Below are 15,415 nucleotides of genomic sequence, written 5' to 3'. Positions count from 1 at the left end.
TGTAAAAGTTTCTTGCATTCCTTGAATCGATCACGTTTCTCTCATGTCGAATTCGCAAAGCCTGGGAACAAGAAAATGCTGTGGTTCTTCCAAGAAAGCCTTCCTTTACTCCTCGCCTGTCGTAACACAAGATCTTTATCGATGATCTCTGAAGAAATTTGGCCAGAATTGATCGGAGCCTGTCTCCCTCCATGGATTGCCAAGCAGAAACCCTGTGAGCTCGCTCGATTTCCAGCTTATGTACTGCTATGTCGAGCAGATTCAAAAGAGCCCATCCAGGAATTTCACCGTATCCTGTCCCTCTGCACCCTCAGGGATTCTGATGATACGGACATTATTCCACCAGCTACGGTTTTCCATGTCCTCCAACTTCTCCCAGACATGCTCCAAATCCTCCTTGGTTGCTAATGGATTAGCAGATAATTCCCTCTCCAATGACTCCAGGTAATCGATCCATTTCTCGATATCCCCCACTCTTGTAATCCCATCAGTGAACTTCTTCTCCATGGCAGTGAGTGATCGACATATCACAGCAAGATCCTCCAAGTCAGCAGCGACCTTCGTCATCATTGCCGACATGTTCAGTATCTCTCGCCGCATTTCCCGCACCTCCCCGACTAAATTGACTCCCAGGCTTGCGGCCTGCTCGGGGGCATCAGCTTGAGCATGTAAGTGTCTTTTAATGTCTCCAGAGCCTGAGGATTTTGAATTCTTTGACATATTGTCCTCCTAGAACAGTTATGGAACAGAGTGTATCAAATCTCACCGGTTTATGTCATTAAAAGTATTAAAACAAGCAAAGTGCACAGAGCTCGCCATTTACACGTCCGATCCTTGCATGGCGTCACGTGCAGCATCCACTCACCTTCAGTTTCTAAAACCTCTAAGAAGAACTGAAATGTAAAGGTGTGAACTCCAATAGAATTTAAAACTGTGATGTTATTAAATGAATATATTAAAAAAATTTACCATACTTATAACTAGAAAAAAATAAAAAATACGTACATACTATGAAAACAGATCGAAAGAAAGATATCTGTAAAATTCAAACAGGGTTGACTATACAAACCACACCTATTTTTCACTACTATCCATGGCTCTGTCATCAGACTGATGATTTTGTATTGTCTATTTAAATGATATTGTATTAGCTTTTGTTGCATATATTGCAATAAAATGCATTTTTGTATTTTTGCCATTTGAACCAGGATCTTTAAAATACACTAACAATGAAACAGGATGACTTGTATGACTTGTCTCTTTTTGGTCACTGTGTACAAAATACGACTTTTACATTTGTTACCACCATTTCCACACAAATCTGTATTCAGACTTGCGGTGTAAAAAAGTGGTAACCTGCAATTGTTACCTGAAGTAGTATTTCTACTTGATCTAACCTGTAAAGTTAGTTTTGCTGGTGTAACTTAACATATTCGGGTTGATTTAGACATGTTAAGCAATATTTTGACTTGAATCGAAGCAGTTACTTTAGATGTTATGACATGAAGTTAACATTTTTCAGTGTACACTTTGAAAGTTAAATGTACAGAAAGTGCAGCCCCTTCAGAAAGCATTGGTGTTTCTTTGCAAGTAAATATACCCATTGAATACTGCTATATGCAAGCTGCCTGTACAGCATACTTTTTGTTTATGCTTTGTTTGCGCACTGTCCATATACTATGGTTTGAAATTTCTAGTGTCCCCATAATTTAAATCGCTTAAAAAGCATACTAAATCATGCTTTTTTTGTAAAAATGTATAAATGCAGAAAGTTTTTTGTGATGGTTAGGTTCAGAGTTAAGGGATAGAATCTATAGTTCGTACAGTATAAAAATCATTATGTCTATGAAGAGTCCTCATAAGGATAGCTTCACCAAAGTGTGTGTGTGTGTGTTTGTGTGTGTGTGTGTGTGTGTGTGTGTGTGTGTGTGTGCGTGCATGTGTGGTCTAAAATTCTGTCACTGTGAGATAAAGGAAAGGAGGCAATAATCACCAGCTATTTAGAAACATAAACCTGAAAACTAAGACTACAATACATCTATGCTCAAAGAATTTGCAAACTTTTCAACAAAACAAAGTCTTTTATTTAGAGACAACACCACACATCTTGCAAACTTTGGCTAGTGCAGCAGTTACTTTTCTCATAAACACATATGTTATCTTATTTAATGGACTGCTATCTTCTAAAACACCTAATGAGGCAATTATTTAAAATGGAATCGTGTTTTAATCGTGTTTATGAAGTCGTGAATAGTGTTAAAAGTACATTAAGTGTAACAGAGGCTGAGATAAGAGTTAGTGTGTCCTTTAGTTTTAGTTTTCAGTAATATTTTTAAATATATTTTACAGAAATGATTCCTCACAGGACTAAACTTTAATTATAAAGTGTATTATATTCCTATTCTAATTAAAGGATTAACCCATGCGTATCCACTGAGCCTAAGACTGCTCCTGGAGTTAATACAATTCTGTAAAAAAATTTAACATCGGATCTGTGAACCAAAATATTTGTGTCAGAGCGTGGCCTGTCTGTCTGAGTGTGAAACCGGCATGTGTAGTTTTAAATGTTATAATTTGAGTTAGAAGCCTATTTGTGAAATTAACAGATGAGATTTGAATTAAGGAAAATGTCCTGGTTACTTGCATAACCTCTGTTCCCTGATGGAGGGAACGAGACATTGTGTCAATGTACTGACACTAGGGGTCACTCTTGGGAGCCCGAAACACCTCTGGTCTTTGATAAAAGGCCCATGAAAATTGGCTATAAAAGGAGCTGGTATGCAACCACTCATTCAGGGCTTGTGCTGAGGAGCCGAGACAAGGTCCCGGCCACTTCAGTGGGTAGTTCAGCATTGTGGCAGGAGGGACACAACATCTCGTTCCCTCCATCAGGGAACAGAGGTTATGCAATAACCAGGACGTTCCCTATCTGTCACTCACTCGGCGTTGTGTCGATGTAGTGACACTAGGGGTCCCTATACGAAACGCCGCAACTGGCTGAACTGTGTTACGTGAACTGGCGGTGTGTGATGGGCAGACCACTTTGTGCCTCATAGCCAGCGCACCAGGCCGACACGTAACCTCCCCCAACGCTGTTGTGAGTGTTGAATGGCCCTTTGGGGACAAGTCGACTGCCTCCCAAGGGGAAGACACCGCGGAGACCACACCCTGCCCAGAAAGGGGGGGGGGGTGTATTTTGAGTGGAAATACGTCACATGGTCTAGCCGAACTTTGTCAGAAGTATGTCATGTGGAGAAGTCCCATGGCAGGTCCTACCCTATGGGGGAGGAGTTTCTACAAACATGGTGACTGGGGCAGAGGGGCCTCTGCCCAAGGAAGACGCAGTTTACCAACAGGGAAACAAATTAGCAGAAGATATAAGTCACATGGGGTTACCTATGGGGAACCACCACATAATTAGCACATGTACTGAGCCGGCAGCGAGTTTCTCCGCGAACTCGTCTGCCACAGGGCTCAGAGGAAATCATCCAGGGAACACAGTTTGTGAACACTACTGGGAGTCAACAGCGCATGTCTTCAGCTCAGGGGAGGTGAAAGGCGCTATGCGCAAGCGATACACCCAGCCAGCTGTCCCGGACTTACCTGCTTGTGCCTGCCACTACAGGGGATGAAACTGGTTCCACCCGGAGATTGTAGAACCTCGCAAAGGTGTTGGGTGTTGCCCAGCCCGCTGCTCTGCAAATGTCTGTTAGGAAGGCCGCTACACCCCTGGTATAATGGGCTCGTAGCCCTGCCGTGGGCAGCACGTCCTGGGCGTGATATGCCATTGTTATGGCGTCAATGAGCCAGTGGGCGATCCTCTGCTTGGAGACTCTAAAGCTCTGCTTACGATCCAAATAGATGCATAAAGCACGTATCGGACACAGCAACGTCAGGGCTGGGTCTGCCTCCTCCTGGGGCAGCACTTGCAGGTTCACCACCTGGTCCCTAAAAGGGGTCGTGGGAACCTTGGGCACATAGCCCAGTCGGAGTCTCAGGATCACGTGAGAGTAGCCCGGACCAAACTCCAGGCATGTTTCACTGACAGAGAACGCTTGCAGGTCTCCTACCCTCTTGATGGAAGTGAGTGCAGTCAGGAGGGCAGTCTACAAAGAGAGTGCCTTAAGCTCAGCTGACTGCAAGGGCTCAAAGGGGGCTCTCCGTAGACCCTGAAGAACTACAGAGAGGTCCCATGAGGGAACGAGGCGCGGTCTGAAGGGATTCAACCTCCGGGCGCCACTCAGGAACCTGATAATCAGGTCGTGGTTCCCTAAGGACTTACTGTCCACTGTGTCATGGTGTGCCGCTACAGCGGCTACATACACCTTCAAGGTGGAGGGGGACAGCCGCCCTTCCAACCTCTCCTGCAGGAAGGAAAGCACCGATCCGGCTGCGCATCTCTGGGGGTCTTCGCGTTGGGAAGAACACCACTTAGCGAACAGACGCCACTTAAAGGCATACAGGCACCTCGTAGAGGGGGCCCTAGCCTGAGTGATCATGTCTACCACCGCGGGTGGTAGGCCGCTTAAGTCTTCCATGTCCCGTCCAGGGGCCAGACATGGAGATTCCAGAGGTCTGGTCACAGGTGCCAGATGGTGCCCCGTCCCTGAGAAAGAAGGTCCTTCCTCAGGGGAATTCGCTGGGGGGGGGCTGTCACTAGGAGCGTGAGGTCCGAGAACCACGTCTGGGTGGGCCAGTAGGGTGCTACCAGGACAACCTGCTCCTCGTCCTCCCTGACCTTGCACAGATTCTGTGCAGGTAGGCTCACTGGGGGAAACGCATCTTTGCGAAGTCCAGGGGGCCAGCTGTGTGCCAGCACGTCTATACCGAGAGGTGCCTTGGTCAGGGCATACCAGAGCGGGCAGTGGGAGGATTCTTGGGAGGCGAACAGGTCTACCTGTGCCTGCCCGAATCGACTCCAAATCAGCTGGACCACCTTTGGGTGGAGTCTCCACTCTCCCCTGAGGGTAACCTGCTGTGACAGTGCGTCCGCTGCAGTGTTGAGGTCGCCCGGGATGTGAGTGGCTTGCAGCGACTTGAGGTGCTGCTGACTCCAGAGGAGGAGATGGTGGGTGAGTTTTGACATACAGCGGGAGCGCAGACCGCCTTGACAGTTGACATATGCTGCCATTGCCGTGTTGTCTGTCCGAACTAACACATGCTTGCCCTGGATCAACGGCCGAAACCTCCGCAGGGTGAGCAGAATTGCCAGCAACTCGAGGCAGTTGATGTGCCAACGTAGCCGCGGGCCCGTCCATGAGCCGGCGGCTGTATGCCTGTTGCATACAGTGCCCCAGCCCATTTTGGAGACCTCTGTCGTAACCATGACGCACCTGGAGACCTGCTCTAGGGGAACGCCTACCCGTAGAAACGTGGGGTCGGTCCAAGGGCTGAAGAGGCGGTGACAGATCGGTGTGATGGCCACGCAGTGCTGCTGTTTACCAGCAAAATCGGTTGTCATAATGACTGAAGCGGTTGTCATAATGAACCAGCTGCACAAATAGTCTTTTCAACATCACAATATCTTTATTTTTATATGTTGCAAACTTTAAAATAATCACTAAATAAAAGTATAAAGCCATTACCGTTGGATCGCGCTGTTTAGATGCAGTGCTGTGGCAATGTTTTCTGACGTTATAGAATATACAAACTAGTCAGTCCACTCGAGCCTTCTCCCATTCCATCCGTCACAACCACTTCTGGAGCTGGGAGAGTGGAAGGGATAGGTTTTTAGAACCTTCTATGCTCCTCCTTTTGTATGCTTCTATGACAATACAAACTCAGAATCCCATCTTGCATTGCAACGAAAATATGGCGGTGTGCCTAGCTGGTAAGTGCAATTGCGATTGCATCTTATCTATCATAATCAATCATTATAAACATCTAAAAACCACATTATATGTTTGATAATATATAATCTGACCTTCAGTGCACCCGCTGTGATATAATCTGTTCTCCAGTGCATCTGCTATGAAGTGTAAGATAAGATTTATTTTAATTACAGTACGCATTAAAGAACTCAGGCTGGGAGATCCGTCAGTGCAGGAGAAACTTACATGCAAAAAGGTTAATGTTGATTGATTGGTCTCTATGGGAAGAAAAATCACACATTTCACACATGCCAGCAGCAGCCATATCACCCTGTAGCCGAAGACTGGTTGCCCACTGAAGCTAAGCAGGGTTGAGTCTGGCCAGTACCTGGATGGGAGACCTCCTGGGGAAAAATAAGGTTGCTGCTGGAAGAGGTGTTAGGCAGGCCAGCAGGGGGTGCTCAGTCTGTGTGGGTCCTAATGCCCCAGTATAGTGTCGGGGACACTATACTGTAAAAAAGCACTGTCTTTTGGATGAGACGTTAAACCGAGGTCCTGACTCTCTGTGGTCATTATATATCCCAGGGCACTTCTCGTAAAAAGAGTAGGGGTGTAACCCCGGTGTCCTGGCCAAATTCCCCCCATTGGCCCTTCTCAATCATGGCCTTCTAATAATCCCCATCCATAAATTGGAACTATAACTCTACTCTCTCCTCACCACCAATAGCTAGTGTGTGGTGAGCGTACTGGTGCACTATGGCTGCCGTCACATCATCCAGGTGGATGCTGCACACTGGTGGAGGTTGAGGAGAGTCCCCTGTTCACTGTGTAAAGCGCTTTGAGTGAAGTATCTGAAAAAGCAGTATATAAATGCAACAGTAATGCATTCATGTTGTTACACTAAATCTTACGATTATACCATCTCTATTATGAGTTGTCATGAGATTTTGTTTGCAGCTCTCATGACTTCATAAAAATGAATGACTTCCAGTCCCTTTGTCATTGCAAATTGCTGTCTGTGTGAATTCTCTCTACCCTTCTATTATGAGGATATTATAAAAAAATAAAATAAAAAAAACTTGTGTCCATAATGCTATTGTAGATTCAACAGAGTCTTGCTTTTCTAAGCTTATTAACTGATTAGACACTTAAGAAATTAAAAGCAATTGTACTTGATTGATCAGTGATGTCACTATTGTCCTAGCAGACACCCCCAGTGAGGTTTCGCTACCAGCCCTGATTTGATCTTTAGCTGGAGAAGTTGAAGGGGGATAGATGGTGAGTGGTTTGCCCTATGCAGTGTTGCCTGCTCACACATATCAAGGGCACCCACACACCCTTTACTCATGGGAAATGCATGTTGATAAGATCACTTTAGTTCTCTCACAGTCACATTGTGGTAATACATTAACTGGTAATACAGATTTGTATTCATGCTCTCATTCTTTCTTCCTTTAAATCTCTTGAAATCACTGTAAATTCCTATAAATCAACTCTCTAGTTCAGTTGTTAGGGCACTGACCAGGGAGTTGGCTATTTCTAGGACTGTCCCATTCGCAAAATTGTTCAATTGCACTGAAACGTTCGCTCCCTAAAAATTCCCAGAATGCACTGTAAAAGCCAGGGAGTATAGCTACTCACTATGTTCCCTTACCCAAAACGTCATCAGGACTTCTAAAGTCTCTCAAGTTGTTAGAAAACGAGCTAAAGTGTAAAATTATGAATTTAAAGCCTGATAAAGCCTTAGAAATCTCCTATACTCTAAACTCTTATACAGACAAATCTTTATTATACAGAAAAATACAAGTAAATTTACAATTGACTAACCCTAACCCCTAACCCTTACTAACCTAACCCCTAACAGTAGCTTAATCCAGCTAAGAACAGCAAACCATTTTTGGCTGATTTAAGCAGTTTCTTTTTTTTTTTTTTTAGCAAGAATTTCATTTGATTGGAAGGTTAATAATAACCATATTTGTATTTTGTCAGTATAACAGCAAAGTGTCAACATAGATTAAAAATTAAAGATGGATTATTTTACCCAATATTTGTGTGTGTGGTACATATATATTTTTTATGTTTTTCAGAGTAATACATTTTTACCTAAGCAACATCAAACAATGTTAAGGTGCAGTCACATATACCATTTCTTAACTAAAGTTGCCAGCCGAAGTAAGCATGGACAGATGTAAAGCGTGTGGAAACCTGCAAAAAACTGCTTTTGAAGCAGCCTTTTTTATATGCTGCACTTTATAATCTGGAAGAGTGAAGTTATAATAAAAAACACACAGCTAAAATGATTTGCTTGTCCATTGCAAATATCTATGTACGAACTATGTACGAACTATGTACGAAGCATTGCCCACACAGAGGTCACTGCCAAACCAAGCAACTTCCTATTGGTCAATGCTGCAAATTTGCATGTAAAAGTTCACTAAAGTTGAACCCCATGTGCAATCCGTATAGGGAAATTCTTTGCCACTGGAAGTTCAATGGTTAAAATTCCTGATAGCAGATTCCCATTGAGATGACTGCATTCAACCCACATAATTTCGCTGTGCAAAGGTAAATGTGACCTTGCCTTTAAGAGAGTTGCTTCCTACATTTCAGTTAGAATGTTGCCTTAGAAGGTTGCTGCTTGTGTAGGCTGTAGGCAGCAAACCAGCTCACTTGGTACTGAAACAGAGCTATTGAGTAAATGTTGCACTCAGCAGAAAGAGCAAAGAGCCATTGTTCCTAAACACTATCTAGAAACCATGTTTTGGTATATTTAGTCAGCATTTGCAGCAAAAAGCAGTCATACTGGATTTCTGGGCTGACTGATATGACACGCCTACCACTTTTTGTCAAATAAGTGAGTCATTCTAGAGTTAATTCATACAGATCTCTGACTATAAGTGTTCTTTGTTCAATCAAAACAATGAATCACCAACAAACAGATGCTCTATGCCTTGCAGTTCTTTGTTGGTTTTTCAAGCATAGGAGAAATTCAGTGTCCTCATCCCAAATCTCTGAGCTGTGAAACCATGTTTGGAACATTGTCAGACCTCAAAGTTTCTCCACATGATGGTTGTTTCTGAGGTTGACCACAAACACCTCACACTGCTTATTAATCTCTTTACTGGGCTGTTATGAGGAATGTTTTTTTTTTTTTTTTTTTTTTTTTGTAAGAATATCATGACTTTTTGTGAGTCATGAAGAGATGGCCAATACCCTGCTGAAAAGACCAGCTTAAACAGCATGCAATTCCCTTGCGGGTATAGGCTGGTTTATGCTGGCTAGTGCTGGTTTGGTGTTGGTCTTCCTGGTGGACTATCATAGCCATAGCTGGTGAGGCTGGTTGACCAGCATGGTCTTTCTGATGAAGCTGGTGAAGCTAGATTAAAAGCCTTGGGACTAGCACCCCAAACACAATATAAGCTGGTGACCAATGCTGGTCCTCTCAGTAGGGTACTACTGTTTAAAAATAAAAAATAAGTACCTCCCCCAGTGAGAAGCTTGATTTGTTTTTCTTACAAGTGGTCATGAAGGTGCACACAGGCTTGTTCCATTTGTCCTTTATGCTGTTTTGTTGTGTTTTTCCAGCACATATTTGTTGTTGCCTGATGATTTTTGCATGCTTACTCTATCTGTTTTGTTCTTCCTCTTTAAAGTCATCATGAAACAGCATTTGCAAATCCATTTTACTTCCATAATGTGATGTATTTCAATGAGAAAGAAATATAGTGGTTATGTAATAAACATAGCCAGCAGGGGCTAGATGAACCATGCTAACTAGCCAGACCTTAACACCTTGGTGGTGCCAGCCGAAAAGTAAAGTCGCTTCATAAGTAAATAAGTAAACAAGATCAAATTTGATTGATTTCATGTTGATTTTAATATTTTACTAACTCAAACACACTAATGCTATCCATTTTCTTCTCAAACCCTCTTTAACGTTACTTCACACTTGTAATTCCTTGCCCTCTCTATATTCTCAGACATTTCCTGCTCTGGCCCGGCTATAGGCTCTCTGCCGGGGGAATGAGCACCTCCTAGTGGAGAACAAAGCCATGCTCCGCACGCTCGCCCTCCTTTCTCAGATGGCTTCTCTCCCCGAGACGGAGGATCTCTAGTCCTCTGCTCTATCTCTTTCTCTCCCTCTTTCCAGTTCTCCATTGTACCCCATAGTCCTCTTTCTACACCACTCTCAGGCAGGTCTCTCTGTCTATTATGTTTGTCTTGCATCACAGAGCTTTCCGTTAATACTTTCTTTCTTTCTTTCTTTCTTTCTTTCTTTCTCCCTGGTTCTCTCATGGGTCTGGGGAAGGGCAACCCTTCACATTCCTGCTGCAGGCGATGACTTTGAAGATATTTTTAGCTCTTCCAAACCCATGACCAAACTTCTCCTCTGTACTCTAGCAACGTCAATATGAAACCACTGCTACAGAACTTCTAAATACTAGTAGGCCTACATCTATCAAACATTAGGGTGTTTCTTCATCTTGAGGCACTTTTAGCACTGTGGACTTCTAGACAGTCTTGTTAAAAAAAACTTTCACAACTCAAATGATGTGATGGAAATAAAATGACTGACTTCTTTGTTTTACTAAGGCTAATTTCACAGCTAACATTTTTTGTATCTTAAAAAAAAAAAACACACTTCAATAATATTTTCACACTTTTTGTATCATTTGGAAACATTTACAGCTTGATTGGGAATGATCTCAAACATCTCAAGCATGCTCTTCATGGACACCTTTGTCAACTTGGCAAACTTGGTAAAAGTACACTAACTTAAAGAAAAGAAAAAGAGTTTCAAAACATGTTTTGTGTGGTGGAAATGACACCACAACTTTGGGACAGTAATTATAATCCTTTTCACACAATAATATATTGTAATTGTTTATGTTTATTGCATACTTTTTTGAGATTATTATAGTTTTAAACATTTATTTTTATTTTTGTAATGGTGTAATGAGCGATAGTGAGAACAAACAGACCCAAGAGCAGAGGAACAGTTCAAAGAATTTATTGACAACAAATAATAGTCTCTGTGCATTGTGGATGTCAGGAATAGAATCATGCAATCCTCCGCTGAAGCTTAGCTGACACAGTGTGTGGAAGGCAACCACACACTCGACACGCAGGCAACCAACAGATACATGAGACAGGCCGACTAGGCAGAGAGAGTGAGGTTAGTACTCAACATCAAACAGCTATCTATAATGGTAACACATTACAAACTACACTCAACATTAAACAATCCAGCCAAGGGCATGACAAACAAGGGAATTAATATAGGCATGAACAAACCAGGGTCAGGTGCCGCTCGCAGCTGAAAGTTGGAATGATCAGCATTCCCATGGAACAATCAGGGTTCCCATGGAAACGCTGATTCCGTGTACCAGTGGCACCTGAAACACATGAGGGCACAAACGTCAACACGCTTGGAACAAAACAAACAGGGAACAATGATGACACGGTCCTAGTCAGACAAAACCCAACCCAAGGTGACATCACCGGGGAGCGCACGGCGGTAACCAACAACCGGACTCGTGCGCTCACACAAAGAACGAACACGAGACAGACAGGGGACGATGATGTCATGGTCCTCGTCAGACAAAACCAACCAGATCTCATGAAAATTCGTACATTATTTACAAGTTGGCTATTTCATATGGTCTCACACGATGTTGTTCGCATAAACTCGTACGACTTCATCACGTGCAAATTCCCAGATTTCTAATACGAAAGTGCGAGTTCCGCACACGAGGCATTAAGGACACACTTATTAAAATTATGCCCTTACCAAACCCCTTATCTTAACTTAACCAGTCAGTAGAGTTGTGTGTGACAGAAGCAAGTAATTGTTGCGTATTAGATGAAAACGAAAGTAGGAATTCAAACAAGTGCAGTCACACGATATCATACGATTTAGCCAAATTTAGAAAAGTTGTACGAATCCTGACGATTTCGCCGTGAGAGTGTGTTTGACAAAACCCAACCTGACAAGGTGACAGGACCATGACAAATGGACTTTCATAGTTTAATTTTGAAAGTCTGGGTCTGCAGCACAGCTAAAACTGTAAAATCTATAGATAAAAAGCCATTTGAAAAGTCTCAAAAATAAATTAAGGCATGTTTAAAAGTTTCCAATCCAGTTTTATTGAGACCTTCATATAACAAACAGAAAATAAAGTTAAAATCTGCTTGTTAAATAATACTGTGTATATATATATACTGTGTGTGTGTGTGTGTGTGTGTGTGTGTATATATATATATATATATATATATATATATATATATATATATATATATATATATATATATATATATATATACTGTGTATAGATATATATACTGTGTGTGTGTGTATATATATATATATATATATATATATATATATATGTAGTATATATATATATATATATATATCAGCCCCTGGGACATGACTGTGCCCGAAGTTCAAAAACATCCATACATTTTAATAAAATAATAATTTAAGAATTAATTATAATTAATATAACAATAAGATTGCTAAAAATTATAAATATTAGGAATAATAATAACATAATATTTATGTAATAAAACATATAATCAGCTTACAGCCTTAAATGAACATAAACGCTAAAGAAATAAAAAAATATATCTAGAATTTTAAGGGTTTTCATGTTGTTTATTTTATGTTAGACACACGTTTTTAGGTTGTTCTAACATATCTAATAGTTCTCTTTCTGAGAGATATGTGTGCCTTTATTACTTAAAAATATCAGTATCTACCCTGTGTCGAAAATTTAAAAAAATGTCCTCAGTGCTGTGAGACTTTCTCTCTATCTGTGTGTATGTGTGTGTGTGTGTGTGTGTGTGTGTGTGTGTGTGTGTGTGTGTGTGTGTGTGAGTGTGGGAGCTGGTGTGAGCTGGTTATTTGTAAAAGAGAGTGTTTTTATCCAAAGGCTGGAAAGATGTGAAATGAAAGTCATGAGATGCTGGCTTTGCTCTCTTGTTAAATCTTTTGTATTGCTGGCATTGCTATTTTACTTAGAGCACTTTTAGGAGGAGATGACCCAGAAGACCAACCTTCTCTCTGTTTGCCTTGTTTTTTTACCCCACTTCTCTGAAAAACACAGCATGCATGAGCACATATTCACAATGCAGTGTGCCAACTGCCATTCATACCACTATAAAGGTGAATTTAAAAATCGTACATTGTTATCTGTTGTGATCTTGCAACTTTTAAACATCTCTCTTGTTGATTTGTTTTAAAAATGTGTCCACAGCATGGCTATATTACATATTTTAAATTGTGCACCAAGTAATTATTATTTTTTATTTTTTATTTATTTTTATTTTTTTGTGTGTGTTTTTTTTTTCATCTGCACCTAAATAAATGAATAGCACTTTTTCCAAACAGAATGATGTACACTCACATGAGATGAAGACTTCAGTCATATCAGTGGCCTAGAAATAGTGGCTTTATTGTACATTAAAGTGGGTTTGCCTCCTCATGGTGGCCACCATGTTGAGATCACATGACCAGTCAAATATTACTTGCTACTATCTCATTTGCAGTTGTGGAATAAATTAATTATGGGTGACAAATACACCTGTAAATAGTGTATTTCATTAAGGGTATAAGTAAATAATAATAATAATAATAAAAATTGAAATTACATTGTGCACCTTTAAAATTGTCTTATCTTATTGATTGTAGAAATCATAACATTTCTGAGTTAATAACCATTTTTTTTTATTTTTTTTTTTACCAAAGCCTAACTTCCCTCTCTCATTGTCAATTCCAGGTTTTGACAGAACTCAAGTCTGATAACCAGCGACTGAAAGATGAGAATGGAGCCTTAATTAGAGTCATCAGCAAACTCTCCAAGTGAGGAAGTACATGAAGCAAAGAAAAAACACTTGGGTTAACACTGAACAGAGAGAGACCAAATGGGAGAAACCTCAGAACTTCAAGTTTCACAATGTTCCTCTATATATACCAACCTGACCAGTATCATACTTGATAATGGGTTTTTGTTAGTTCTCTTGCGTATCATTTCTAAGGTTAAGATGTCTTCACAAAACCAGAGATTTACCCTGCTGGAAAATCCAGCTAAAACCTGCTTAAAGTGGTACCTGGGTTTACATGGTTTTCGACTTGTTAAAGCTGGTCTTCTTAGGTGATTGACCAGTTGAGTTGGGGCTGAACTGGTAGACCATCTTCATCAAGTTGGTGAGAGCTGATAGACCATAGATAGATAGATCTTAGGTGAAGCTAGTGGAGAGCTGGTTGAGCCGGTTAACTATGTTTCAAAACACAGCTTGAACTGGTTGACCAGCATAACCACCTGTTGGTATGACCTGTTTTTTTTTTTCCAGCAGGGTACTTCAATACAAGTGTCACTGCAGCCACAGTGTTGGTTTCAAGGAAGTGCCACAACTATGTCAAATAAATTAAACATGTTTTTCCATATTAGTCCTTTCAAAACTCTGAATGTTTCACCATAGTAGGAAGCTTTCTAAACCATGTTGAAAAGACCAGCATAGAATGTTTATGCTGGTATTGGCTCATTTAAGCAGGTTTTGGTGCCAGTCTATCCGGTGGACCAGCTTAGTCATGCTGTTCACTAGCAAAACTTAGCTTGGACTGACTGGTGAAGCTGGTTTACCAAGGAAGTCTTGCTGGTTTTGCTACTTCAGAAGCCTGTTGGGGACACACCAGCATCCAAAACACCACATAACTGTATGCTGGGGATCAACTGTGCCGGTCTTTTCAGAAGGCAAGAGCTAAACAAACTGCCATTCTTTTATATAGTATATGATTACACACAATCCAACCCAATTGTCCTAAAGCAGTCAGGTGTCCTAAATTGGTCCACTTTTCAGAATCTCTGCCAATTCATTGTTAAATGGAATTTTCCCACTGAGAAATGATGTCACTCTTCTTATAATCTACTTTCTGTGCATGTCAACCCATTTTTCCAATACTTTTTTGTTCTCTCTACTTTTTTAATAATAGTGTTTACTACATGTAATGAGGTTGAAGAATTGTTATATAGCACCTTTGTTGAATGTGTTTTATATTTATTTATGCTTTTTGGATATTATTTCAGAGTGTATATGAACAAAACAAAAACACATCACTAGTATTGTTTTTATTTTTATTTTTTTTATCTCAAACACCGTCATTTTTAACCTGTAATCTTGAACCAATGCTCACAGCACTTTGTTTATGATTGTGTTAACTGTTTGCCTATTATGATTATTAATTAAAGAAACAACACACCGCAAAATGCTAAGAAAATATTGTCACATGACTTATGTGTGGTGCTGCCCTCTGCCTGCTTTCTTTCTCAGATCAGCTTCTGAAATTATTAGCTATATAATAGGTGTTGGTGAAAAACAGATCAAAATTTAAGTCCTATTTTTAACTCTATATGTCAACTTTCACTAGTACATCTGAAAGTCGCATGTGGTGCCTGTTTAGTTTCACTTTCACATTTGAAAGGATAAGTTAAAGTGGAGATTTAGAGTAAAAAATGGAGTTAAATATTGATCTGTTTCTCACCCACACCTATTATATCACTTCTGAAGATATGCATTTAAACACTGGAATCATATGGATAACT

The 15,415-nt window shown here is 40.9% G+C and overlaps 1 protein-coding gene across 3 annotated transcripts in view; it reads left to right on the top strand.

Moving 5' to 3' along the window:
• The window catches only part of LOC127419293 (protein phosphatase 1 regulatory subunit 12B-like), a 35,076-nt gene extending 19,960 nt beyond the window's left edge, over window positions 1-15,116 (top strand). The window contains exons 7-8 of one of the 3 annotated variants that reach the window (XM_051660592.1): window positions 7,018-7,088; window positions 13,592-15,116. In XM_051660592.1, coding sequence (XP_051516552.1) covers window positions 7,018-7,050 — 33 coding nt within the window. In that variant the 3' untranslated portion in view covers window positions 7,051-7,088; window positions 13,592-15,116. The remainder of the gene's footprint in view (window positions 1-7,017; window positions 7,089-13,591) is intronic. The other 2 variants (XM_051660591.1, XM_051660590.1) reach the window with 2 other exon arrangements.
• Window positions 15,117-15,415: the final 299 nt, after the last annotated feature.

This window comes from Myxocyprinus asiaticus, chromosome 28 (assembly GCF_019703515.2).
Source record: "Myxocyprinus asiaticus isolate MX2 ecotype Aquarium Trade chromosome 28, UBuf_Myxa_2, whole genome shotgun sequence".
NCBI lineage: Eukaryota > Metazoa > Chordata > Actinopteri > Cypriniformes > Catostomidae > Myxocyprinus > Myxocyprinus asiaticus.
Note: the sequence above shows the minus strand (reverse complement) of the source record. Positions and strands in the feature narration are given on the sequence as shown.